At 57.9% G+C, this 27833-nt stretch overlaps 1 protein-coding gene and 1 long non-coding RNA gene across 3 annotated transcripts in view; one reads left to right on the forward strand and one right to left on the reverse strand.

Annotated features, from left to right (window-relative positions):
* Window positions 1-10776: 10776 nt before the first annotated feature.
* Window positions 10777-27833, reverse strand: part of SLC39A11 (solute carrier family 39 member 11) — an 87865-nt gene continuing 70808 nt past the window's right edge. For both annotated transcript variants that reach the window (XM_040530930.1, XM_040530929.1), the window contains 3 exons: window positions 13901-13999; window positions 12631-12789; window positions 10777-12487 (listed from right to left, as the gene is read on the reverse strand). In XM_040530930.1, the coding sequence (XP_040386864.1) occupies window positions 12409-12487; window positions 12631-12789; window positions 13901-13999 (337 nt within the window). In that variant the 3' untranslated portion in view covers window positions 10777-12408. The remainder of the gene's footprint in view (window positions 12488-12630; window positions 12790-13900; window positions 14000-27833) is intronic.
* Window positions 18421-27002, forward strand: LOC121057157. The gene is made up of 2 exons (XR_005813679.1): window positions 18421-25350; window positions 25580-27002. It is a non-coding gene; the product is annotated as an uncharacterized LOC121057157 (long non-coding RNA).

The following is a 27833-nucleotide window of genomic DNA, read 5'->3' on the forward strand; positions in this document are numbered from 1 at the left end:
ACTGCTGAGATGGGGAGGGGAAAAGAGCGAGAGGGGGAGCGAGCACCGAGTTTTAATTAGCAAAGTGGTGGTGGTGGGTGGCGTGGGCAGGGAGCAGGAACAGAGTCGCCCATAAAGCAAGATAAAGTGCATGCGGATCAGGTAATAAGGATAATTACACAAGAGCCTGTAGACTTAAGAATGTCAACCAGATGTTTCCAAGTCACTGCAAATCGGCGGTTTCCCGACAGATCCATTTAGGGCAGCTGAAAGCATCCTTTATCCTGCAGGGGCAGGGACTTGGGGCACCTGGTGAGAGGAGGACAGGGGAGCTTGGTCCGGCGCCTGCTGAACACGGCTCAAAACGCTCCGCAGCCCCTGGCCACGCTGCCTCTGAGAGCTTTGTGGAAGCTTTTACGCACAGGAAATCCTCCCTGCGAGGGCACATGGAGAGGGAAGGGATTTTTGCGGGGGATGCGAAAATCTTCACCAAAAAAAAACCCAAAAAAAAACAAACAACAGTGCTCTGTGATGGGCACCAGCACGGATAAAATGAAAGAGAAAGAGATAAAGAGATGGGAAGGGAGAGCTGGGAATGAGTTCCCACAGGATGCCTGCTCTCCAGGCCTGGTCAGCACAGAAACCTCTGAAAGTCCTCTGACCTCCAAATACCCTCCCCAAACCGGCTAAATATATATAAATGTAGTGAAATATGGAAACAAAAAGCTTTTTATTCCATTCGCTGAGAGTGCCAAATGGCTGCAGGAGCCAATAAAGAGCTGTTGCCCCAGGGACTGGGGAGCCACGTCTCAGGTAAAACAAAAATGACCTGAATCTTTGCCCAAACCTTGAACCAATCCAAAGTTCAAAAAAAAAAAAAAAAAAAGAGGTTTTGTGAAAAAGGAGGAAGACATGGTGACATGTTTTTGGTTTTCTCCCCATCTCTGGACAGCAGCCTGGACCACAAGCGGAGCATCGCTGCCTCCCTGGGAGGAGCTGCCTGGGGAAACAGCGAACAAGATGGGAAAGCTCCTCGGAGGGGGGTGCAGGGAGCCTGACCCTGACAGCAGCTACAAGGGGGGGCCCCTATCTTCTCCTATCGCCCTTGGAGCAGCTCCTTCCCCTCTGCTCCACCACTGACAGCAGGAGTGGGATTTGCCATGGCTCCGGCAGCATTTCGTGGTCTGGGGACCCCGGTCCATGGGGTGGCTGCCCCCAGGCCAGCAAAGGCATCAGGTCCTCCGAGGCGCACTGCTGCCCGTGTTAAACTCAAGGGCTGACGGGAATCCGCACAGCCAGAGAATTAAGGGACCATCGAGAGAGGGTTTCAAGGCACCCAGGGGCAATTCGGTTCAGTGCTCCTGCGCCTTGCTGCGTGCTCGCGTCCCCTCCACCCTCCCCAGCCCTCCCAGCACGAGAAAGCCGCTGCCCTGGCGGCTGCGTGGCGAAGGACACGGCCGTCACCTGCCTGCGCAGTGACAGCAGCAAAGCAGGGACGCGAGGAGGTCTCGGTGCCATTCCCGGGGGCACGCGGGAGCCCTGGGGCACAGCAGAGGCTGGACCCGCTCGCACGTGGTCCTCGACCTCCCACCTGGCGCACACCGGGCAGCCCAGCGAGGACAAAACGCCCTAGCCCAGCCTGATTTGGGGGGCTGATAAAGCCCCAAATGTCTCCGTGGGACAAAGGCAATGGAAGGGCACAGGTAAAACTACGAGCCCTGAGTGCCAAATCGGCTCCGCGCGGGGACTGGGACAAAGAAAATCCACCCTCATGTGACTCCAGCCCCATGCCGGTGAATATATGGGCTGTGTGTTTTATGCTTAAGTTACTTAAAAAGAACTTTATAGCTGAAACGCTGTTAAAAGCACATTGTGTGCTCCGCTGCGAAGATAAATTCATGATTTAAACTCGAAAAGGTGACTCATCTAACATCTATTATAAAGAGGAATAAAACCACACGCACACACACACTGAGCAAGATTTTCAAGGAGCCCAATGATTTAGTGTCTCTTTCTTTCTCTCCCCACACTTTTTGCCTCCTGCACAAGGATCTATTGAGAAGCTGCAGAACAAACGTTCCCTTATGCAGCTCCAAAAAAGTCTCCGTCAGTTTGTCTGAGACAGCTGCCTCCAAGCACGCTATGGTTACTCATTAACCGGGTCTCCCAGGGCAGGGGAAGAAGGAGTAAACTTAATAGACCCTAAACCAGAAGAAAAAAAAAATAATAAAAGAAAGTAAATAAATCAGGTGTCCTGGAAAAGAGAGGGGAGAAAACAGGTGGCACCATGAGCACCTTGGCGGGCAAACGCCGAGGGTCCCGAGCTACCGAGCAGAAGGGACCAATGGCACCGAGAGCAAACGTATGGGGACAAAAGAGCAAGATTATTAAAGGGAAAGAGAAGAAAGAGAGGGGACAGAGAGGCACTTGTGCTCCACGGTGCTTTATATGCTCCGGGTGCCGGGGGAGGATTACTTCATTGCGGCACAGCCGCCCGTCTCCGCTCCCCAGTGGCCGGACCCTTTCCCTCCCCCTCGCTCTCTCTGCATGCGAATGAGGGGCTGGAAGGGCCCCGGGGGTGCTCCCCACGGTCCCCGTGCTCCGAGGTGCCCCAGCTGCCAGCACCGCTCGCACCGGCCCCGTGGCAAAGCCTCGTCCTGCCCGCGCTGCTCCCGCGTCCCCAGCCAGCCCGCGCTGCCTCGGCACTGCTGGCATCGCAGAGCGACTGCCGCTTCTCCTGCTGGGGGCTCACCCAGCACAACTGAGGGCCGGATCCTGCCCTGTCCATGCCAGGGTGCTGCTGTCCACGTGCCCTGCCCAGGGTGCTGCCCTGGCCGTCACCGACCCCTGCACCCCTGTCCTGCTGCCTGCACCCCTAAGGGCTGCTGCACCTTGCAGCCTCATTTCCCGCAGCCCCCTGTTTCGGGGAGGAAAGCGGCAAGGGGAACCCAGCCCAAAAACACGGCCCCGTGAATATGGTGGCTCTGCAGCAGGGCAGCAGCGCTGGGGACAGCTCGGGAGCATCATCACCCCTGTGCCCCAGGGGAGCCACCAACTCCGCCAAGGCCACGCAGAGCAGCCGGGGCCGCTCCGCCCTCCGCGCCCGGCAGTGGGAGGCACGGTGCCGGGCTGACGTCTCCGCCAGATCCTGATGGGGAACGATAATTAGAGATGCAATAAAACGCCGAATATAGCTGCGAAGAGCGGCGGTAAATCAGCCCTTCCTGCCATTCAGAGCCTGGTCCACGGAGCCCCGGTCACTGCCAGAATTAATTCCCCGCGCTTTATTTGCCCAACATGCTCTCCCCGGAGATAAGGGGAGGCAATTGACTGTAATTATCTCCCTCGATTTTGTCATGTGATTTATTATTTTTTTTTTGAAACAATTAAGGGATTGCAGTCAAAGGAATGGGGTGGGGATGGAGCGGAGCCAGGCAATCGCTCTCCCACAGGACCACGGCCCTCGGGGCTGTGCAGGATCTGCCCCAGCACCCGGACCCGCACCCCAGTGCCCCCAGTACAGCCCCTGGTGTACTGGGGAACCTGCCAGCCCCCTGCAGCAGGCACTGCTCTGCCCGAGGCAGCATCTCCCACCCAGGGGTGCCCAGTTCCCTCGATCGGGGGCACAGGCATGGAGCAGATATTGCACGGCCCCTTGGCACCCTCCGGCACTGCCGCTGCGCCCACAGCCGCGAGCCCATGCACTCTGCAGGCAAAGCTGCTCTCATCCAGCTCTGCCCAGCTCCTGCACCCCCGAGCAGCTCAGCACCAGCAGACCCCAGGGTCACCACCGATGCGCCCAGTTCAGCGGCTCTGCGGGGCTGGGATCTGCCCGCAGCTGCCTGGGAAAGGCAGGAGAAGGCTGCGAGGCGGCTCTCCCCCAGCCAGGTCAGCTGGTGCGCCAGCGGAACAGGTACCTTATGATTAGATTTTCTGTGAAATGCTAAACATCTGGAGCCCAGCATTACAAGGCAGCCTTTGTGCAGCTGGTAAATTATCTGCAATAAAACAGCACTTGTTTCTGAGAGCTTCAAGGAGAGGGGGAGGGAAAGAGAGAGGGAGGGAAACCACCCCCGCCGGAGGAGGAACCGCGGCCACTTCTCCGCTCTCACCAGGGTTTTCCACGCTCACCAGGGTTTTCCACGCCGTGCGAGGTGCGGGCAGCTCGCTGCAGCCACAGCCAAGACCTTGCCGAGACCTGTCTGCATCTTAACCCTTCGAAAGGAGCAGCTCCCACCCTGCTCGGCGCGGGGGATTTTGCTGGATCGCACTCAGGGTGTCTGATTCCAGCACGGGCCGGGAGCCCGGCTCCTGCGGCACAGCTCTGCGGGAGAAACGAGCCCACGCAGCTCCCTGCACAGCCAACCCTAAAACAGCGACCTGAAAGGTCTTCAGAGAATTAGTGGCGCTTCTCCGAGTGCAGTGCTTTATCACCCCCTGAACGCCCTGCTGAGAACCGGGGGGGACCGGAGGGCTGCAGTGGTGTTAGCAAGATTTGCCCCAAATCCTGGGTGGGAGATGGGAGAGGTTCGGGGAGACGCTTCGGGAGCAGGGCTTCACCTCTCTGCGCAGGGCAGAGCAAACAACTGACACCAGGAAAAAAACGACAGGCTGCAAAAGCACCTCCGCAGGCACCGCTGAGCGCATCCTACCCCACCGCACCGTATGCAGCACGGTAAAGATAAGGCTCCTCGTGGCAGCGCTGAGCACTTTCCTCTGGTATTGCTATGAAAGACCCCAGAGCTCCTGGGCACAGCGCAGCCCCCCGGCCGGCCCCCCCAGCAGGACTGGGCAGTGCCCCCCAAGCAGGTCTCCAGCCCAGCTCCCGAGGGACCTGCTGGGGAAGGTGCTGAGCTGGTGCCCCTAGAGGGGAACAGCCTCGGAGCTCGGCTGCCCCGGTTCTTGCACCTTTTTCCAGCCCTTCGGAGCCGGGGGACCCCGCGTCTCCTTACGCACGGAGCCCGGAGAAGGCTCCCGCTCCCACTCGCAGCTCGCCAAGGCAGATTGCAGCGCTGCGCCTTATCAGCTTGTCATCTTGTCTAAACACAGCGTGCCTAACGCTGTAAACGAAGAGGCAGCTAAGTTCAGGAATTTTGCATCTTTCCTTGGAAAGCTGCCGCCGCTGCTCCTCCCAGGTCACGCTCGCGGAGGTGCAGCGGGCAGGGAGGATCCTGAGCCACCTCGGCGGCGATGCTGGGCTGGGGCAAAGGGCTCGGGGCAGAAGTTCAAAGCCCCGACCTCCTCCCAGGAGCAAGGCAGCAAAGCTGACAACCGCAGCAGCCCTGCTCCGCTTCCTTCTGGAGTCACGGAGGGTTAAGAGCCACCACGCTGGCACGGAGCTGGGCTCCGCTCACCTCTGCAAAGAGCAGCAGGGGAAAAGATTTGCGCAGGGAAGAAGAAAAATCCCCTTCACTCAGCAGCCTCTTCTGCAGCTCTGCAAGGAGCGAGGCCAAGGACGGTGTCAGAGGCAACGAAACCCCTCGGGGGTGGGAGCCAGGGTCCGGTTAAAGGAGTGAAGCTCGCCAGGCCCGAGCATCACTTGGGGCTTCCAGCTGCCGGGGTGGCCGAGTCCCCAGGTGCCCCGGGAAGCCCGACCTGGAGCTGGGAAGCGGGGAGGAGGCAAAAATCCCCCGTGGCTCCTCGGCTCCCTTCCACCCGCCGGTGCTGCCTTCACACAGCAATTACAGAGGCCCCCCCCCCCGGGGCTTTCACACCCAGTCACCTGGGCCTCCTTGTTCTAAACAACTTAATTTGTTTAATGACTCGGGAGGCCCTGTGGGGCTCCCTTGTTGTCTGGATGTGTTTCCCTGGTCTCGGGAGGGTTTTTGCACAGCGGCGCAGCCACCACCACCCAGGAACAGAGGACAACGAGGGGCTGCTGTGAAACCCATCCCGAGAGCCCTACATCTCCCCACGGTGCCAGGCTCTGACCCCCGGGGCAATCCAGCCCCTTCGTACTGAGGCTGTCCCAGGGGAAAGACCCCCAGCCCCACGGAGGGTCCATCCACCCGTCCGTCCGTCCGTCCACCAGGCCCCCACCAGCACCTCCCTCCTTTGTTCCCCAGCACGCGCTTTTCCCTATGAGCTAATCTTCCCTTGGCTCTCAGAGGTAATTTTATGGCAGGGAAATTAGTCTGCAGCAAAAGGGAAGCAGATCCAGGCCATTCTCTCCCGTAATATTTTCATACGGGTTTTGGAGCGGTGGTTTGGTTTTCTGCTTCAGGCGCAGCAGAAGGATTGTACGAGATGAGATGGGGAGAGAGCGTGTGTCAGGCTCTGTAATAGTTTCATTGTTCGTGTAAGAACACGAGAATGCAATAGGCCGAGAGAGATTTAAGCAATTCCCACATGCAAACCAGCTCTGGACACAAAAGCTTTTTAGTTATCATCAGCATTTTGCAAGATTATATTAAAATAACCCCCCGGGCTCAGTTCCCTGCTCTCAAGAACCCCCTCACAGGATTGTAAAGCACAGAAACATGGCCCAGAAATCTTAACCAAGGACATCCTGAGAGCCTGATGAATAGCCTCTCCCTGTCCTTGCCCAGATGGCTTTCCCTCTGTGCTATAAAAGCCTTGAGTTAAGGGAAGAGGCGCTAAGGATGGAGCGGTGCCACACGCAGATCCCACACTGCCCCATTTTCTCTCTTTCTCCATTAAGAACAACCCGCCGGGCAGGAGACTTTGCAACAGAGACGGTCTCGGACCGATGTCACTTTACCCTAATTTCGCTCTCTGACCCCTCAGACACCGCACACCGGCGTGCAGAGAGCAGGTGGCAGCGGGACCCGTTCCCATACGGCCACCACCGTGCTGCTGGCCTGCTGCCGTGAGGAGTTTTAGCAACGCCAGCAGGAAAAGGCATCCGGGGAAATATTCGAGAGCTACAGCCCGGCACGGACTCAGGGCATAGTTTTTCTCGGGCTGGTTGACCATGCAAGACTAAATACACACACTTGGAGTGCAGCACTACATACCTAAAAGGGAGACGGGCATTAGCTCTGCAAACGCCAGCCGGAACCCGATGACCCCAGAATATCTGCCCTAGGAAAAGGGCAGCCTGAGACCTAAGTTCTCTTCTTCGCTCTGGTCTCCCTGAAACAAGCTCGTTCCCGAGGCTCAGGGGTCTGTGATGGGTGGACTGAAGCAAGGCAGTGCTGCACGGATGGGCCAGAGATGGGTTTGGGGCGCCCGAGCAAGCTCGAAGCAGGAAGACAAACCCTGCACTCGCTCCGGAGTTTGGAGACGGGAGCCTGCGTGTGTGCGCACAGGAGAGAGTCTCACTTTTAATTGCAGCCTCGTTGCCAAGTTCAACAAAGTCTGCACACAAAGAATAGAAGTCATTTTGTTGGAAGGTTTGAATTGTTTCTTTCCTAAGGGGAGGGGAGGGAGGTGAAATCCACTCCTTTATAAGCAATGACTCAGGTGCTGCGATCTACCCCGGGCGCGCATCTTGCAAGCCCGAGTAATGCTTTGTGCCGTGTTTTGTTTTACGCATGGGCCCTAATAATGGGATTATTGTTCGCTTGCGTGCAAAGCCCTTGCTTGGGGTTTGCCGTCCCCGCCCAGCCCTGCAAACCGCAGCCGCCTTCGGTTCGCCTTCGCCTTCCCCAGCGCCCGGCGAGCGCCCGGTGCCCACGCGGGGGCCACCCCCCGCCGCCCCGTGCACCATTCCTGCGCCCTGACTCAGCGCGAGCTGGACCCGAGCGGCGTCCCGTTGGGGCGAGCCGTGCTTCCCCTGCCCCGCCTGCGAAACCCTCGCCGAGCAGCAGGAAGAACGGTGACCGAGGCCATCCTGCATTCCTCGCAGCTTTCGTGGTTGTGCATCACTGGGGAAAGCCCCCTGGGGTGCTGGGAGCAGCAGGGAGCAAGGGGGGGATCTCTTCGAGCAGAGCCCAGCGCCTTCTCCTTGCACCCCAGCTCCAGGCAGGATGGAGCGGCCCCGAACCAAGGGGACAAGTCCAATACACAGCCTCTGGACCAGCCACACCAAACCCAAGCTAAAGCCACGAATTTCCCAGCTGGTCCACGCTGCTGCAGGACAAATGGCCTCCGCTGTCCCAGGGTGGTTTGGCACATCCCCGAGCGCGCAAAACAGCTGCGTTGCGTTACACTCGCAGCCCCGACCAACCCCCTCTCAAAGCCCTAATCCCGAGGCAACCACGTGTAGTCCCGCACACCTGAGCGCCCCGCAGCCTCTCCGTGCCCCACTCACGAGCACAAGGCGGCGACTGTCTCGGGGCAGGGCTGGTGTTCGCAGAGGAGTTCCCCAAGAACTCGTACGCCGTCTCCTTGCAAGTCACTCACCGGCGTTATTGCACAACGTGCGACAGCCACCCCGCAGCCCTGCGTCTGTTTGGTTCAGCCTCTGGACGAAAAACCCAAGAAAAGCAGCAAAAGACACCCGCGGCAGCGCTGCCGAGCTTTTTCTGCAGCAATGCAGCTTGGCGAAGGTCTCCGGGCAGCAGCTCCACAACGTGTGCTTGCGCCCGCACCTTCCTAATGCTCTGAGCCCCAGATGCTGCCAAACGCACCCACCTGGGGGGCTGTGAAGATTTGGGGATTTCTGCATTCTTAGCTAAATGGTTGGGTTGCTCGCCTTCATCAGCACAGTTTGCCAAACCCCAAAACACACGTAAAACCTCCAGGAAGCAGGCCACAGACTTACACGAGGTATTTTTAAACCCAAAGGCAAGAGGACATAGACGTGCTATTCAGGAACGGATCTTTGGCTTTACCTTTTGGGGTTTGAGGCTTCTGGATGGAGTGGGGTCACACTTTGGGTTTTTCTCCAGCCAGAGCAAAAAGCCATTACTGCTCTGAGATAAACCCCAAGGATCTAAGGTTTTTGTAGTGAGGCTTTACTGAAGAAGTAGCGAGATTCTCTCACTGCTCGAAACCCAGGGAGGGGAGCAGCCAGCAGCAAACCTCCACCCCCGCACTCGCTGCTGCCCTGCCAAGCACGCCCCCGGGGCCGGGCTTGTGGTGCTGAACTCGGAGCAGAGGCTCGGTGCTGAACCCCAGCCTCCTGAAACGAGGCTTGCTTGGAGCCGTGGTTCCTCCCCAATATACAGAGCCCTGACACAGGGTCACAGCCCCCAGCCCAGTGTCACAGCCCCCAGCCCAGTGTCACAGCCCCCAGCCCAGTGTTGCACCCTCCTGGGTCAGAGCCTGATGCAAAGTGTCCAGAGCCTGGGCTGGCAGCTGGCAAAGACACCCCGGGGCACAGCCCTGAGTGGCAGTGGCAGGGCTCAGCTGTAGGAACAGCAAGAAAGCCAAAAGCCAAACACCGCTGAGGTTGTTTAGGGCAGGCTTTGTCTTTGCCAGGTACTGCAGACAAAGCCCCGGGGGTCTGTTCTTCCACTTTGGTGCCCTGGCTGGTCCGAGCGACACCACGAGTGTCCTGAAGCAAAAGAATGGAAAGAGAGAAAAAAACCCCAATGTGCCCAACACAGTACATGAGCTGAAGTCGATAGAGTGCGATGTTTTTACCTCCATTTCACAAGACACGAGGCAGAGACGTGGGACATTTACCGAAGGATGGGGAGGGACCCCCGCTGCCCTCCATCCCCAGACACACAACAATCACCAGGCTGCTGCCAGCCCTGGTGAGCCCCCAGCATCCCTCCCCTGCCCCGACCAGGGCACAACTTTCCCCTCTTTCCCCCCAGCCCGGTGCCCGTGGCAGAGCCGCTCCTGCTGCCGCAGCCCCGGCTCCTCTCCGTGCCGTGTGGCTCCTGGCCGCGCGCTTATATTGCATTTGCTCCCAGCTCCACCTCGCCATTGACAGCTATTGTTTCCACGTGTAAATTCCAGGGCTGGCCCCCGGCCAGCTTTTCAGCCACCGGTGGGAAGCAGATATATAATTTCATTCCCCTCCAGGGTACAAACAGAAAAGAAGGGATTTTCATCTGTGTTTTCTGCATCGCCCTCCTGCCCTCCCCGCTCACTTCCTTCGGGTCCAATGTACATAATTACCTCGGCTGGCTACATCTAAGCGGGATTAAATGCATTACGCGATATTATCTCCCAGCAATCTGATTACGAGGCTGCCTTTAAACGCATAATGTGTTTTTCGTACCGACTTACACCACACGCCAAAAATCAAATAAGAAAACGCGGCTTGCAAACAGTCTGCGAGAAATCCCCACCCGCGGACGCCCGCGAGGCTTTCAAGCCTCCCGGGAAGGCTTTTTGGGCTGAATGCAGCGGGCTGGAGCCTTCCAAAAACATCAAGTGGCAGGGGCGAGGTGGGCAACAGTGGCGATGGCGATTCCCATGGGAGCCTGGCCCCGCTGCCCGGCTCACCTGCAGCTCCGGGGACAAAGGGCCATTGTCCCCAAACCGCCTCCACGCCTGACCTCGGGCAAGCGCTCCCGTCCCCGTGCCCGCTGCTCCTCCACTGGGGACCCGGCAGCCACAGCTATTTTTAATGGGAAGAGCCCCAACACACTCTTTTTTTTTTTTTGTTCCTCACGGGATTTGTTGCGGTCGGGTTTTTTTCTGAGTCATAAAGCACCAGCCGGGGTCGGGAGCTGGGGCTGGGCTGAGCCGGCCGGTCTGCTGCAAAACCCGAGCGAAACACACCCGTGGGTGCCTGGATGAGGCACGGCAAAGGTGCCTTTCTTCATCTTTTTCTTCTTATTTCCCTTCTCCATGCTTGCCTTCTGGTTGAGAAGCAGGACCTTTGACAAGCCGAGAATCATTAAAGAAGAAATGAAAAGAAAAGCAGCGGAACAGAGGGAGGAGAAGACAAAGTACGGATTTACTGCATTGAAATAAATCAGTGCAAACTCAGAATTTCCCATTTATTGAAACCAATCACAGTTAAAAGGTCAAATCCATTGGCAAACAGTAGTTTTGTATCATCCAGAGTGACATACAAATGAAGTACAAATGAAATCCAACCGAAACAAGGAACTGAACAAAAATGCATGGCTCTAACCGAGTTTACTCGAGCCTCTTCCCCCGGCTGCCCTCGTGCAGCCTTTCCAGCAGGACCCGCGCTGGCTGGCACCCCCTGTGCCCACAGGTGCGGCCGCCGAGGGGCTGAGACGCAAGCAGCAGCCAAGCGATCCAGTTATCCTGCTGAAGAATCTCATTAACCCCTTCTTCCTGAAAAATGAAGCAGCCTTGGTGGAGGGCGAGGCGTGCTTTACACCGCCCCACTCCTGCATTTCGCCCTCCACGTGAGCGTGAAACGGGTTCATCCGTGGCATGGCACGGGGAGGGGACAGGAGATGCTCCAAAGGAAGACGACGAAGAGGCAGACACATTCAGCGCGTGTTTCTGGCTCTTCAGGCTGGGTAATTAACTCCCGCTGATGAGCTATCGCATCCCGATGCTGCTCGGGAGGACGAGAGTTTCTGGCACTCTCGGGTCCTCGGTGAGGTTAACTCAGCACCGAGCTGGGCAGAGGGGGCTGAAGAGCCCCCAGGGCCACCTCTGGGAGCAGCCTGCCCCAACTCCTGCAGGAGATCACTGGGGAGCTATCAACGATTTGAAACAGCAGCCAGAAAAGAGCAGTTGTCAGTAATGCCCCACAGCCGTGGGCCCGCGCGGCAATGCGTCCTGCTGCACAACAACCACGGAGCACACCACCGACAACGGGGAACCACACCTTGCCTCCTCACAGAGTGCATGCTAGAAAACACAAACATTCTTCTCTCCTTTTTTCCTTTTTTTTTTTTTTTTTTTTTTTCTTCCCAGAAAACCCTCTGGGTATCGGACAAGCCACAATGCACTGGAACAAAGCCCTGCTTAGGAAATAAGTTCAGGAAAAAAACAGTATTTTCCTCTTGCAGAGATACCAAGAAAATTCATTTTTATTTGCTTAGACTATTTGCATCCGTCAAAACAACTAAAGCCCTAAAACACTGCCCAGGACCAGCGGGATATATCAGACCTGCTGTCCCACAGGGTGCTGCACGTGTTATCCTAGCCCTAAAATTTCCACCTGCCTTCCAGAACCAGGGGTGGAAATTGAGTTTACTTCATTCAGATGCCTTGGGACGTAACTGCAGAGCAGCTTAAGCATGCAACAGTGAATTCCTGACCTTCTACAGAACGAGGATGATCAAAACCAACCTGACTCAGAGAAACCACCCCAGAACTGAAGGAAAAGCAAAGCGGGACCTGCAGCCCGGCCAATGCATCTCACAGCCCTCTAGGGGAAACAGAAAATCTGGTGGCGAAAGGAAAGCAGGACCCGCACCGAACCACCCGCGTTTGTGCTTTGAAAACCATCGACGTGATGTTGGGGGGAGCAGATAGACCAAATCATAGGGAATTAACACCAAACCAGATCCAAAAAAAAATAAAAATAATAATCATGTACAAAAAAAAAGTCTAGAGGATAACGCGCGTCCAGTCCCAAATGCCACCACGGCCGCTGGTGAGAAGCCTTCCCGCGGGGAGCAGCGAGCTGCCCTACCCGAGGCCGACGTCCAGGGACATCATCACCACGAAGCCGAGCACGGAGGTCCAGGAAGCCAGCTTCCCGTTGCCGCTGCAGGGAGAAAATGAAGGCGTGAGCTCCCGGGAGCTGTGGGGTGCTTTTAGGGTGGGTAAAGCACAGCTCTGACCCTCGTTGGGGAAGGGAAGGGATCTTCCAGAGCCCTCGGTACTTCCCCGTGCTGGCCGGGGGCTCACCTGGTCTGTGCCTCGGGGATGATATCGTCCATGACCACGTAGACCATTGCTCCGGCCGCAAAGCCCAGGGCGTAGGGGAGGAGAGGCTCTGCCACCACCACGGCGAAGGCACCGAAGACGCCAGCCAAGGGCTCCACCATGCCGCTCAGCTGCCCGTACCTGCAAGGCAACGAGCCTGAAAGGCGCCGGGCACCCCGGGAAGCCCCCGCGTGGGCACAGAGGGGCTGCGGCGTGGGGCACGGTGTCCTCCCCAGTGCCACCGGGTCCTGGAGGAGGTCGGACACCAGGCCAAGGTGCCAGCACCGGGCAGAGCAGCGCCGCTGCACCGCACAAACCAAGCCACCTGGGTCACTCTCGACAGGTGACGAAGGTGATTTGACCAAACCCAGCTGATTTTTCCAGGATGGGAATTAAGACACGATCCGGTTCCTTCCCCCCGGAACATCTCTGTGGGGTTTGGGGATCCAGGTCGCAGGCAGGGCTGGGTCAGCAAGGAAATGCTTGCAACCAGCACAGCTCAGTCCCAAAAAGGACACCTGGCCACAGCCTCGCTGCTCTCCCCCCTCATTTTCTTTCCTTCTGGGGCTGTTTTAATGAATAAAGCTCCCCAAGACCACGGGAGCTCCCTTCCAGCAGCAGCCCTGGTGCAAGTCCCAGCACTGGCTGCGCTGACCTGAATGGAGGTGGGTGGGAGGAAAAGAAAACAAAGCTCGGAGGGAGCAGGCTGCAAGCCCCCCCTGCCCTCCCATCCATCACCCGGCCGAGCACACGTGCACGGGCAGGAACGCGGCCCTGCGCCTGCAGAGTTCATGCCCTCGGCTTTTTCACCTCGGGGAAAAGGAGGAAAACAAAGTGGGTTTGAAACGCGGCCCAGAGCGAAGTGAGAGAAAAACCAAACCAAACCAAAACCGAAAAACAAACAAACAAAAAAAGACTTCTTGGGGGCAGGATCTGGGAGCTAACCGCAGGCACTGATCAGCCAGCTGAGCCGGGCTGGAGCAAACCACAGGGGCTGGGGCGAGCTGGGGGCTCGGGGCTGAGCTCGGGGGCACCGGGCAGCACCCACTGCTCTTCTCCCAGGCTGCTGGCAGGTCTGGAGCACAACATCAGCCCCGGCAAAACTCTCCACATTGAGCACCTGCCCCATGGAGACCATGGGAAGCAGCTCTTGGCCAACACGAGCCCATCCCGAGGGCACCCCCAGGCACCCGCTCACGGGAGCTGCCGGTGAGGGTCCTGGCTCCTGCGGGCTGGGAGCAGCTCTGCTTACCAGAACGCCTTCCAGGTCGAAAATCCCGCGCCGCGTAAAGGCAGGCTGACAGCAAGGCCTTCCGGGAAGTTCTGGATGCCGATCCCAATCGCCAGGTTCCTGCCAAACAAAAGAGCACGCGTAGGTACCTGCAGCTACGTCGGGTGGAAACGACGGGCCGGGAACTGGAAAAAGAGAGATGTTGTTAAAGACGTGCCTTTTAATGGAAGCACAGCTAGCCCTGGGGCTACTCGTGCGAATATTTAACGTGAACACAGCAATGCACGGGGCCCGATCCTGGCTACGGAGCAGCTCAGGAGAGCGGACTGCTGAAATAAGGTGTGCTCTTCCAGCGATGCTGGAGGGGTTGGGGCCAGCAGAGTGGCACCCCAACAGCAGCCAGACCCAAACACAACTGGGAGAGGGAGAGGGAGAGAGGAGAGGCCTGTCCGTCCGTAAAGTAATCCAGGCTGCCGTGAGGACCGTTTCTCAAGGCACAAAAGATAAAAAGCCAGATAAAGGGGGTTATACAGGAAGGCACGGTAAACTTGAACTGCTCCAATTAGAGCCCCATGTCCCCAGAGGCAGAAACGCGGGTCTTTTAGAGTTTAAAACTCAAGGGCAGCCAGGAGAGGTTTGGATGTTCGAGGGCAGAGAACTGGGTGAGGTTTCTCCTCGCTCTCCATCTCCCTGCAGTTCTCAGCCCCTGCGTTCAGCTGTTTGCCGGCAGCCTCCAGCTCCAGAGCACCCTGTGCCACCCCGCAGGGTCCCTTCCAGCTCACCGCAAGTGTCTGATTTGGGGTGAAAAAACAAGAAATCGAGGTATGGGCTTTCCCTTCGTCGTTCAAGGAACAAAAACGTGGCAAGCACCAAAACGATCTGGGCTCGTCCTTTACAGCGATGTCTCCCCGGGCTGAGCTAACGAGGAGCTAACGAAAACCTTTTCCATGGTTGGGGCGTGTGGCGTGCCGTGGATTTGTCCCTGGGGACACCGAACTCGACCACCCCGGGGGGCTCGGGCTGGCAGCCTCAAGGAGCCCCCGGCCCCTACCCGGCCCCAGCGGCGCTCTGCGAAGTCGGCGATTCCTTGGCCAGCAGCTGAGAGCTCCCTTTGCTGCCTCAAACACTTGTTTCCTATTAGTAAAATAAGACCGGTGAGAAAAAGCTCTCCGGGTTGTTTAAACTTCTACCACGGTTTACAGAAGAGGGGAGGGGAAGGGGGGAGAGGCTGTGGGTTTCCCTAACCAGGACAGGCTATTACAATCAAAAACATTATTCAAGGCAAAGAGAGAGAGAACGGAGGGGGAAAAACATCCCTTTTAGAAAACACTGGAGCCGCTGTCTGTGTGCTGGTTGTTGTTTTTTTTTTTTCCTCCCTCCCTCGCCTTCACACAAAGCAGCTATTACTAGCCCCAACCACAACAAATTAATGGGGTGGGAGAGGGAAGTGTGAATGGAGGGGTCTGTACGGGAAGCAGCGGCGGGCTCCCCCTCGCTGACCCCTTGCCGCGGGGCTGCCCGGGCAGAGAGGCAGCCCCGAGGGGCACGAGGGAGGGAATTTAACCCAGGGAGAGACCCAGCAGGAGAAACCCAGACGGGTGGGCTTGCCCCTGCCCTCCTCCTCCCCTCTCTCCCATGCACGCCCCTGGCGAACCCATCGGGGCTCCCGGAAAGCAGGGGCCAGCCCCAGCCCACGGCAGCGCCGATGCCCAGGGTATCTGGGTGTCCTGGGGGAGCGGGCTCAGGGGGCACGGGCTCTCCTGCCCAGGGGAGGTAGAGCTGCTGGCAGGGAGGAAGGCTCGGGGAGAGAGGTGCTGCACCCACGGGGAGCGATGGTCACGCACCATGGGTGCTCCAACCCCAACAGGGACACGCCAGGGCCAGGCCACCCAATTCCACCACCCCTCGGTGGGAAGCAGCCACGCGTCCCCTGCTCCAGGCGAGGTTTTAACCTGTTTTCCCAAGGAACACGGGTGCAAAAACCCAAGGCACACAGGTGCAGGCATCGTGCCACGTGGGTGCCAGCCATCGGGCGCAGACACAGCTCAAGCGTGCGGCACCGCAGGAGGCAAAGGCCACCGGAGCCCCAGCGCCTTGCCTTGGGACATCCACGGGGGAGAGAGGACCTTCTGGGCTCAGCTTCAGGGTGACGCTGTCCCCACGTCATCTGAAGGCATCTAGCCCCTCTGAAGGCTCACCCAACCCACGCTCCCCACGCGCTGCAGCCCCTCGTTCCCCCAGCGCTTCCTACCACCGCAGCTCTGCCTGAACACTTAGATTTAGGGCCTCCCGAGCCTTTCCCAGAGACGCTAATCCCATCAGGATGAGAAGGGCTCCGTGACAACACGGGGGCCAGGAACACACAAACCTTCCTATTTGCTTTGCCTCGGTTCGCTGCACCAAGGGCACCTCCGCTCGCCGCTCCGGGGCCACCTCTGTTTGCCCAGCGCGGCGGCTCGGAGATGTCCGGGTGCTCAGGCAAAGAGACCGAGCTCTGATGCCCCAGCTGCGAACAAAAAGCATCCCAGGAGACATTCCTCTGGCCCTCGGCCGTCGATCCGCACACACCTCACACCTCGGCAGCTCCCGTGTCGAGCTGCCGGCTACACGGTTGGGAAGAAGCAAGCGAGTCGCATAAAGCTGCATTGTGGCGCGAGGAAAACAAAGGCGTCCCTTATTACGGAAATAGGTGGGGATTCTTGGAAGGCTTCCCCCTGCTGCAAAGAAACACATTGTAAAACAGATGCACAAAGACAGCCTGCAGCAGGCTGGCCGGGGGCCGTGCCTCTGGGTGCCCACGGGCAGCGGGACGCAGAGGAGGTGGTAAGGAGACGAGATGCTTCAGCCCGGGGGACAGGCATGAAATGTTTAGAGACGTCAGGGTCCCTAAAGCGAGGAAGGGGGGAATAACCAGTACTGGGGTGTGTGAAGCTGACCCCGTCCTGTCCGATGGGTCGCCCATGTCCAGCTAAAAGACGTTTTGCAGATGGGAGGATAACCTTCAACGTACAAAGTGCACTGACCTGAAGAGAGAGGAAACCGCACCAGACCCTGGGGATGCGCGTGCTCCTTTAGCCACCAGCGCCCCGGCCAACGCAGGGAAGTCACTTGGGTGTCTCTGCCACTTAGTGAACAAGGGCCTCAGGTGTCCTTCAAAGGGGCAAGGACCTAGGAGCCAACACACACTGCAAACGCTCCCTTTCCCAGCGCTCTGCCCCAGGTTCCCCACCTGTGAAACGGGGCGAGCCCAGCGACGTGCCCCCTACCCCCCTCCACCCGGGAGCAGGAGCGCCACCGCCGGTCCCACGCACACCTCACACCTCTGCAGATGCTGGCAGAGCCCAGTGCTGCCATTTTAAGGAAGAAAAGGTAAAATCTCCGGCACCCGGCCGAGCACCGCCGAGGCCCAGCTCCTCGTGGCAGGAGGGGAGCACCCGCGCCCCCCGGGGACGTACCCCCACTCGCTGCCAAGCGCCGCGGCACCACGCTGGGAGGCTCCAAGTTCACTTTCAAAAAAAGAAAAGTTGGCATCTCTGCATATTTGCAAGGTCAAGGCACAGAAAGCCTTCTATAAGCCTAAACCCTTGTTTTCAAGGGCCTATTCTTTTACAAACTGATTATGAAGCAGGCTACATATTCTTAACAAGCCCCTTTTCACTCCGGCTTTCAATTCCCTCCAGTGTATAATGTGCATGTGTATTCTTGCATGGCAGGCCCTTACATACTGTTTTGATTGTTATCGTCTTGCCATGAAAGGGCCGATTGTTTTGGGTTCCCGAGATTACATCACGGCTTCCCACTCGGGCTGCCCGTCGAGGTGTTTGATCAGGGCTCGCAGGTGGGAAGGAGCCCTGCGGTGAGCGCGGGGCCCTGAGCGTTTCCCCATACCTGCCCTACCTGTTAAACACAGCTGCCTCGGCACGCAAGCTCTGCCTCGGCTTTACTGGCGCCTCTCACGCAAGGCAGGGATGCGGCGCTGAACCCGTCCGTCCCCGGTTGGGATGCGGCGGGTGAACCCATCCTGCGACATCGGGAGCCCAGGAGCCCTGAGCTGTCCTCCTGGCCAGCAAGGAGGACCGGGGGGGCCGGCAGCCACCGAGTGATTCGCCGGTTGTGCAGAGATACGGGCAGGTGGGAAATTATACGGGAGTGAAAGCCCCCAAAAAACAGGTGCCCTGTTGTTATGTTGGAAGTCATCAGCAGAGCTCGCAGCCAACCCGCGCAAGGAGCCTCCCAAGGGCACCAAGGACGGGCAGCAAAGCTGAAAGGAAGCAAAGGAAAGGGAGAGGTGGCAGGGAATAATTTGGGGCACAACCAGTGCAAGAGGCGCAGAGCTCAGGAGGCAGGGAAGGGCAGGACGGGCGCACGGATGAACATCTCAAACCGAGACCACAAAAGCGCAAGAAAACGGGCCCGATTTTGGACAGATTTTGACAGGTTACAGAGGTTTTGTGCAAGCCACTCTGCCAGCTTGCTGGTGGAGCAAGAAAAGCTCATTTTGGGTCTCTGCTGGTGCCGTGCTCTGCTCCGATACCCACGGGGCTCCCGGGGCACCACCAGCCCGGAGCAGGGCTGCTCGCAGCCGCCTCTGCACAAACACGGGCATGAGATGATTTCCCCCCTCGGAGGCCCAAGGAAGGGGCTTCACCAGCCGTGCGTGCACCCAGGGCAGCGACGGGCACAGCCCCGGCCCTGCTGGGCCGTGCGGCCCCCCCCCCCCGGCCCCGTGCCACTTCTCGCCCCCTCCGCTGCCTCTTCCAAACCCACCGGCCGGGGCTGCGCGCCGCACGGTCTGCGTCCCATCTGCTCGCCTGGCCCCCGGCCAGCCTTCAATACACCCGGCTCTGGATCCGCACGCAGTAAACATTTACAATTTTAGGAAATTTTACCCTTAATTTATCCCAAAGGCACGCAAGCAAAGTTCAAAGCCGTAAACCCGCTCTCTCGCCGCCGAGCGCGGCAACCAGGACGTGAACTTTAGCTGAAGAGCAAGAAATTCCTCAGCTTCCACGAGGCAAATCCCCACCGGTGTCAGGCAAAAAGGGGGAGGCAGGCGAAGGAGCAGGGCTGCAGGGAGGGGACATGGATGCCACCAACATCCCCTCGTGCAAAACGCCGGCTCACAGCAGGCTCGGGGACCCCCATAACGCTTGCACGGCCGTATCCTGCAGACACGGGCTGTTCGAGGCCATGGCAAAGAGTTCAGAGCCAGCCCAAAGCTTTTTTGTCAAAATAACACCACACCACGGGCTCGCCGAGCCAGGGCCGCCAAACACTCCCCAAACAACCTCGCTGCTCGCCCAAGGCAGTGCTTGGAGCGGCGCAGCCATGCGTTGTTCTCCTCCGGTGTTTACCCAGCGCCACGCTTTCAATGCAGGTATTACCTTTAGGTTACAGACTTAGCTAAAACACATAGGTTTTTTTGTTTGTTTTTTTTTTCCCCAGCCCGCTATTGTTCGGGTTTGCTCTGCGTCCCGGTCCCCGCACCGGCGCTGCCTCCCCTCCTCCTTCAACCCACTTCAGCCGACCGCAGACACGAAGCTCAGCACCCCCAGAACCTCGCTGCATCCTCCTGCCCCCTGCCAACCTCCGAGCCGTCACCTCTCCGGATAAACTGGCCGAGGAAGATGGGGAAGCCCTCGGAGGCAGCCGGCTGAGAACGCAGGAGCATCCCCCGGGAGGTGCTGAGCAAACGGGGGCCGTCGCTCAGCCAAAAGGTGGTGGCAGTGGGCACCCTCCTGTCCCAGCACCGGACACGTCCCACGGCAAGCGGCTGCTGCTGAGAGCAGCTTCCAACCCTCGACATCGGAGCAGGAGACAAGCAAAGAAGCGGCCGTCGTGCAAGGCTGGCCAACGGCAACTGCTTTGTGACGGTCGGCTCGCATCGACAGCCCGATCGCACCGGGGGGGTCCCGATGTGTCGGGGCCATTTATTCCCCCGGGGGTTGAGAATCTGTGCCCTTATCTGCCCGGTTATTTATGTCCCTGTTTGATTTATGAGTCAGCCTCACGCACGGGGTAAAAGTTCACGTCTCCCCCTATCCGCGGAGCACAAAGCCACATCTCACGGCTCCGCACCTTCCTGCTCTCCTCTCTCTTTCGCTGTGTTTTGACCCCGGCCCGGGAAGGCTCAGGGAGGCTCGACCTGCACCCAGCTCCCCTCAGAGCCCCTGTAAACCCCACCTGCTCGCTCAGGATCTGGCCCACAGCACCAACCTCGCCTGGCTGCGGCCGTGCAGGGCCGGTGCTGGCAAAGCGAGCAGGAGACGGACCCGGGCTCGCTCCCGGCAGCGACTGCACTAATTCTGCTCAGCCTGGTGGTGTGTAATGAAATGCAGGGACCCAGCGCAGCCTGCACCACCGACAAATCTCCATTTGCACAGTCAAGGTCTACCTAGGTAAAAAGCTAAAAGATATTCGTAAGCAGCTCAAAGCGTAACTTCCCGTGCCCACGCCACCGCTGCGCTGCTGCGCACAGCGTTACATCCTTTCACCCAGAGGTGCTCTCATGTGCACGTAACGATGTTACACGTTCGTACAGGGAAATACCTGAAATAACCCGAACTCAGCTCCCTGCTCCAATGTGCTTTGGGAAAAGCAAAATTTGGAACCTTTTACGGTTGCCCTTTCACATGCAGGGTGCTCAGAGCAAAGAAATAAATGCGTAAGATCACCAAATGCTGACTTCAAAGTGAACAATCTGCTCTCAAATATGTTCTTTTCCAAAATCTCCCTTCAAGATGCAAGGAAAAGCGTAAAAAAAAAAAGGAAATTCAGCCCCAGGAAGAGTGGATGGAGGCTCGGGGCAGGCTCAGCTGCCAAGGGCAGCTGCCCCGACCCCCTAAAGCCGCGCACCTTTACATCGGCACCGTGTGGCACCCAGCTCATCATCCCTGCCAACATCCAGATGCGTCCGTGCGTCAGTTCGGGAAGGGCTGCAAAGCACCAGAGGAAGCAGCACCCACGGGATCACCATCCTGCAGCCTTGCTCGGGGGCAGGGACGGTGCCTGCAAGCAGGGGGTGCCCTGGGGGGCCGGTGGTGAGGACAGCCTGGGGCAGAGCAGAGCAGGGACGGGGCTCTGGGCATCCTGGCTCAGTTCAAGCTCGTCCCCACCTGGGTTAGGGCCCCGCCGCTGGCCCCAGCTGTGCCCCGTTAGCAGCCTCACGGAGCCGTTTGGCCCAAATGTTGAAATACCATCACCTTGGGGCAGAAATCCACGTTGCTCTTCCCCGTCCCCGTGTCCCTGCTGCCACCCCACCAGCCAGCACCCAGCACCCACATGCACCGATCCAGCTAAACAGCACCCTAAGGACGGGAATTCTGCCTGCAGATGACCCTCAGTTGCACTGCAACGTGAGCCAGGGCCCCCTTCCTCCACTTTGAAATGTTTAGTTTGGGGCTATTTTTAAATACCCTAAGAAGACCCTAACACCAGACCTTGTTAACTCTGTTTCACTCAGCTTAGAGCTGCAGAAATGCCCACCCAAATTTAAATTTTTTACATATTCGTATTGGCACACGCTTAAATCAAGTGAATTTAATGATGTGGCTGCACTGATCGCGGGTAGGGCTAGAGCTGGAGGGAGATACAGAACCTTTTAAAGGCTATTAAAATATTTTTAAAAATTGAACACGCAGAAGCTGGGTGGTCCAAAAGCAGGGCTGGGATTACGGCCCACCTATAAAAATTCCCAATAATACCTGCCAGTTAACGTTTACAGCTTCATACAAACCCGCCAACCCTCTCCCTTTTGTACGATTCCTTAAACCATCAGCACATTTCACATAGAAAATGTTACACGGCAAGGAAATCTCAGCGCAGAGGACCAAGCTGGGGTGGCAGAAGAGTTGGGGGAATTATTTAATTTTTTTCTTTGCTCTGTCCTCCAGTTCCCGTGCACAACAAGCTCGGCAGCCAGCGACACGCACGGCCCCGATCGCTTACAGGGAACAAAAGCCTCGAGCACGGCGAGGAAAGGCGGACAAATCGGGTGAATAAAGACCTAATTCTTCCCTTCTGGGGGCGAGGAGAACCTGAGAGATGCCAAAGCCCAGCTATGCAGAGGCAGACACGTAGGCGTGTTTGTATCTCACTCGTCGTCTCCTGGACATCTGAAGCGACGCCGGGACAGAGCTCGGTCCCTGGCTGTGGCTGGGAACAGGCAGAGAGCTGACGGATGGACAGACGGACGGACAGATGGACGGATGAGCTGGGCTGGAGGCAATGGGACCCCAAGGGTGCTGCCACCCACTGCAGGAGGCTCCTCAGCCACTGGCTGCCCCGGCGGGGCCGTGGGGGGAACGGGTGATGGCCGGGGGGTGGATGAGCACCAGGGGATGGATGAGCACCGTGTGTCTGCACTTGCATGCTGATGAGGATCAGCACCAGAAGCTAAGAGCAAAATTAGGAGTAGGAAAACGTTTTCTCCTCTCCCCTCTCCTGCAACGTCACCACTAAAAGGCGCCGGGGAGAGTGTGGAAAAGCCCCAGCGCGGCTCCTTTATGCAGCCCCAAAACCTGGAACTAAACAATTTACTAACAGATGTAGCCATAAAAGGCCCTATTATCGCATCTTGTACAGTAACAATGTCTTCATTCAAGTCGCTTCCCCTCCTCTGAGGGTTTATTTTTAAACCGTGCTGCTAAAGAGAGGAACGGGCCACTGCGGCGGCAAAGAGCGAGCCTCTCGCTCAAAGTGAGCCTTGTTTGGCATTATCTTGATAAGATAAACAGGGATAATGGCTTTTTCTTCCTCTGCTCTCTTCTTTGCCCTCTTTCGTTTATTTTAACGCGAACAGGAACTGAACCAGCGAGCTTTGCAGATCAAAGCCGGGCAGAGACCTTCGCGGGAAGGGGCAGGCGAGCACCAGGTTTCCAGGCCTCAACCCGGGGTGGGGGCAGGAGCAGGGCCCCGACACCCACCCAAGGCCCCCCTGGGAGCGGGCAGCAGCTCCTGGCACGGCCCCAAAGCTGAGCATCCTCCAAGGGGCACCCCCTCGGTCCCAAAGCGGGGCCAGGAAGCGCAGCGGAGCAGGGCGAGGAGCGGGCTGCGAGGCTCCCGGGTGGCGCTGGGGATTTGCTCTGTCGGGAGTCCCTGACTCCTCTCCGGGGCGAATTTTTGGGGAGTGAGTCCGGGCATCAAACAAGCCCTCCAGGCAGAGCTTATGCAAGAGAAGATGACTCAAAGTGGCGGCGTATGTACACCTGGAGGGCAGGGACAAAAAGCATGAGGAGGCTGAGGGGAAGAGGAGGAAGGGAGGAAGCTGCCAGGCAAGCGGGCAGATACAAAGGGGCCCCCGGGTCTCCAGCGATAGCACGGTTGATAGCAAAGGACACAAAGGTCCGTGTCGTCCCTCAGGATCTGCTCACGCAGTGCCCACCACGGGAAGGGAGGCAGGCAGCCATTGCACAGACTTTCCACAGAGCCAGCTGTCTCTGCTGAGTATTACAAATCAGGCAAAAACCCTCCTCGGTCTAGACACTTAAGTAAAGGAGAAGGAGGAAGAAGTGAGAGAGAAGAGGAGGGGAGGCTGTTTATCCAGGCGGCGGTGTAAACGCTAACAGCAGGCGAGGGGCTCGCAGCCAGCAGCCCAGTTCCCAGCCGCGGTTTGGAGACTTCCCCGCTAAGCCCGGAGCTCTCTGCACAGGGCCACAAATACAGGCTGCAGAAGGCACCCGGCCCTACGAGCATCCTTCAATAAATGGGAAGATTTGGCCCCTTTCTCCGATGTGACTTCGCACAGCACTCGCAGCCGGCTGCCTGGGGAGCTGCAGCTGCTGCTACCTACGGCCATGCACTGAAAACCCACCCCAGGAGCAGGAGCACCCGGGCTGAGACAGGATTCAGCACCGTGAAGTGAAGAGGATCCCGGGCCTCGCTGGGTCCAGAGACCTCGTTTGTGCTGGGGAAGTCTCCTCCACAAATCCACGTTCACTCAACCCAGGCTCCAGCAACGCAGCTGCCGTGAGCAAACCCAGCTACCTGGTTTTTAAGGACCAGGAAAATGTTTGCGCTTTGCTCCCGATCCAAGGACCGGAAAACAAGGTCTCCGCTCCATCCCTGCACCTCTCCGCACCAGAGACTGAGCAGCAAAGCGCAGTAAGACCCCAGCTTTAACTTCCTGGCACTGCAACAGACTGGAAAGCAGAAGGAGCGGTGCGGGGAGCAGCTCCAGCAGCCCGAGCTGCGGCACTCCAGTTACCCCAGGCAGGCACCAGCCCTGGGCTGCTGGGACCAGCACTGCCCAGGTCCATCCGCAGGACTCCTGACCATCCAGGCACTGCAGAGAACAAACGTTTTCCGGCGCAGAAAACATCTGGTGGCTCTGAAGGCAGCTCAGTGAGAACACCGCAGGCCACAGAGGTTTCCCTCTGCAGGTTCATGCCCTGAGCGCCCGTGGAGGTTTCCTCCCTGCAGGACCAACCATGCACCATAACAAGGAGCTGTTCTGAGAGAGGCTGAGCGTGTCGGGGTGCCTGTGAGCACGCTGATTTAATTATTCATGCAGATTTCACTTCCCAGGAACAATTTTTTTTTGGATATGGGGTTAAGCCAAAACACCACGGTCAGTCTGGCTTCTGCTTATCACCGCGAGCCCTCGCTGTGCTGCAAACCGAGCGCCTCGAAGCAGTCCTGCAGTGCCTGCTCAGGCTCCAAACAACTTTGGAAACTCAATCCGAAATGGCAAAAGCTCCTGTGAAAGGCATCGAGAGGAGCAAGCAAAGGGCGAGACACTGCCTGACACGTTTCGCACACATTTGTAAACAGATCACCCGTGGGGAAAGCGATTCAAGCCTGCCTTGTCTTGCTTTCCAGCCAGAGCTCGCTTTCCAGCCACCTGCTTCCTTTTTCTCATGACCAAGAAGCGGTTTAATATCTGTTTACAATAAAACGCTGTTTTCTGAAGGGCAGAGAGGTGCGAGGATTTTGCAGGAGGGCATTTCTTTATCTGCTCTGCTGCTTGGGCAGGTGAGCGTGGGGCGTCTGTCCCGGCACAACCCCGCGAGCAAGGGGAGCGCCCTTTCCGGACACCCATGCAACCTCATTTAATTAAGCTGAGATCTGCTTTGCTGCAAAAAACCATGCATTTGTGCTCCCAAAGCCTCTCTGCACCTTCGCAGAGGTCGGGACATCCTCACCATCAGCACATCGAGCACCTTCCCGCTGCCACTCACGGCACGGGGCCGCAGCTCCTCAGCCCTCGCGGTTAATTAGCGGTGATGAGAATTGCACCCGAGGAGCCACAAGGCACCCGTGCTCGCTCGAGGGACGCAGGAACGGGCGTCCTGTTTAGACCGACGGGCTGCAGCAAACGCTTTGTGGGTCACCAGCACCTTCCAGACTTTCCTCTTCCCCGGAGCGCCAGCAGCGGTGAAAGCTCACCCCGTTACGTCTCCGTCTTCCCTTTTGGCAAAGGGGAAAACATTCACGAGTCGGAAAAGACCAGCTCCCTCGGGACACCGACCCGGGTAGGTAACCACCGCTCGATAATACACACATACCTTCGGGACAGGTTAATTAAAAGGTGCTTAATAAGCATCTCGCAACAGTTTTGTTTTGTAACCAGAGGCCCCAACGCGGTGCTTGGGGAAGGAGCAGCCTGGCTGGAGAACGAGCGTTTGTCTTGGAGCTCGGGGGCCGTGGAATTCCCCATGCAGCCCCACCTCGCGCTACCAGAGGTGGTTTTTTTTCCATTAGGCGTTCCCGTGCACATCCTCCATCTGATAAAGAGGCCAGCAGCGAGGAGTCGACCCCACATTTCGATCCCACCCGAGCTTTATGAGCTCCACCGCAGATCTATTCATGAGCAGGAGACGGAGATCGTGTGTGTGCGTGTGCGAACGGCAGAGAAACACCCAGCGTGTCTTCTGCTGCCTCAGCCCACAATGATTTCCATTCATTCAAAGAAAACACAGTATTAAATTTTTGCCTGGTTTCAATCTCCGTACATTAATCAAGCCTCAGCTTTTTCTCTTTTCCTTTTTTTTTTTTTTTCCCCAGCCTGAGAGACACAGCGTGGGAGGCACAGGCTGTCCCATGAAATAATATTTTCCAAGCCGCAGTCAAAGTCTGCCCGTCAACCCGAAGCCTCCTTTCTGTCTGTTTTACCAGAGCTGGACAGGAAACAATCTGCGGGCACAAGAGATCGAAACCCGGCCAGCGTTCCCAGCACGACGCTGATGAATGGGAGCCATTGTGCTGCAGGGGAGGAAACATCCCCATCGTCATCGGGGAAAAACTACAGCTGTCTGCATCGCCTGCACACGCACAGGGGTGTCCTGCAGCTGCACAGGAGCAGACACGGGGCAGCTCGGTGGCACGGCGTGCTCCACCGGCAAAACCAGGCACCTCTCCCTTTCCTTACAGTGGGGACAGCATCTGAGGTTAGTGAGGCTCGGCTCCTTGGCAAAACAACACCTGCAGCTTGCAGAGGAGCGAGCAACAGAACAAACCCCGTGGGATTTTGCCTGCCCCGGTGCTGCCGAAGGAGGGATCGGGACCTTCCCGAGGCGCTTGGGCTCTAACCGAGATGCGCTCCCTGGGTGATGCAGCCATGGGTGCCTCTGTCCCCAGGCAGGTCCCAGCCCCGGCAACGCCCAGGGGACACGAGGAGGGACACCCTGATCCCTGCTCCAGTGCCCAAGTCCAAGAAATGGGGGCTGAGTTTCAGCCGAGCGATGCAAACCCGCGGGAGAAAGCATCTCCCTGGTTCCTGGAGGTACCCGGTCTCATCCTGGGGCAGTTTTGCCCCAAAGCTGCCTACCCAATTTTTAACCTTTAACTTATTTGCATCCCCAGTGCCCTGTTGGGACCCGGTGTCCGCACCACACACGACGTAACAAAATATTTCAAACTATTTTTCAGGTTTTTAGTCCTTTATGTACGCACAGGCCGGCAGGAGCTCGGCTGTTACCACCTAGTGTCAGGCAGGAGAGGAGCAGCAACCCCGCACGGACGGGGACAGCTCGGGCACGGCTCTTCCCTGGGGTCCCACGGGGCGAGCCCCCAGCCCGCGGGGCAAACCCGAGACCTCCTCGCTCTGCCCACGTGGCACCCAGCAGGAACGGGGGCTTCTGAAAAACGCTGCTGTGGTTCAACTTCTCTTCCCGTTTTTTTTTTTTTTTTTTTAAAAAAAAAGAATATTTTCTGGCACAAACTGTCCCTTGTGACCGGACTTAGCCCCTGGCCACGACAAAGGCTGCTTTCTTACCGAGTTTAAGGGCTGCAGGGCACCGGGGCCCTGGGGCTCCTGCACTGCATGCAGCCCGTGGAAATGGGAAGCAGCCGCGGTGCTGGGCACTCAGCACCATCCTGCTGCACGCAGGGGTGCTCGGTCCAGGGCTCCAAGGTGCTCACACATCCTCTGTCCTACACGGGGCAAACTGCAGAGGGCCAAGAGGCGGACGTCAAGGGCTGGGAGAGAAGGCACCCAGGCAAGGAGCACAGTGCACAGTGTGTGCCTACAAAGATCCCAGCAAAAAGCTCGCCGCCATCCCTGCTTCCAGCATTTCCGAGGTTTTCCAGCCTTAATAACAACCTTTCAGCGTATTTTTAAAATTCTACACACCGACGACAATCAAACAGCACTGGGGCTGCAAGATGAAACGCCCAGAAGCTACACCCACGCAGAACAGGAGACGCTGAGCGCAGCCGGGGAGGGGGAGCCCCCGGCACCTGCGTTCGAGGTGGGAGCAGCGACACCGCCCGTCGGAGCGCGCGGCATCCCGAGGGATTATCTCCACCGGGGATGGGACGGAGGAAAACCAGCTCCTGGTGCCGATTCCCCAAGGAAGAGCCTCCGAGGAAAGGAGAGGAGAGGTCCCCAAGGACGCCACCTCCCTGTCCTTGCTCGCATTTCTATCCAGGGCACGGATTCTGTGCACATCAGTGGGATTTGGGGAGAAAAACCAAAAAAAGCGGGGCTATGTCCTTCCTCTGCTGCTGGGGGACT

This window comes from Cygnus olor, chromosome 18 (genome assembly GCF_009769625.2).
Source record: "Cygnus olor isolate bCygOlo1 chromosome 18, bCygOlo1.pri.v2, whole genome shotgun sequence".
Taxonomy (NCBI): domain Eukaryota; kingdom Metazoa; phylum Chordata; class Aves; order Anseriformes; family Anatidae; genus Cygnus; species Cygnus olor.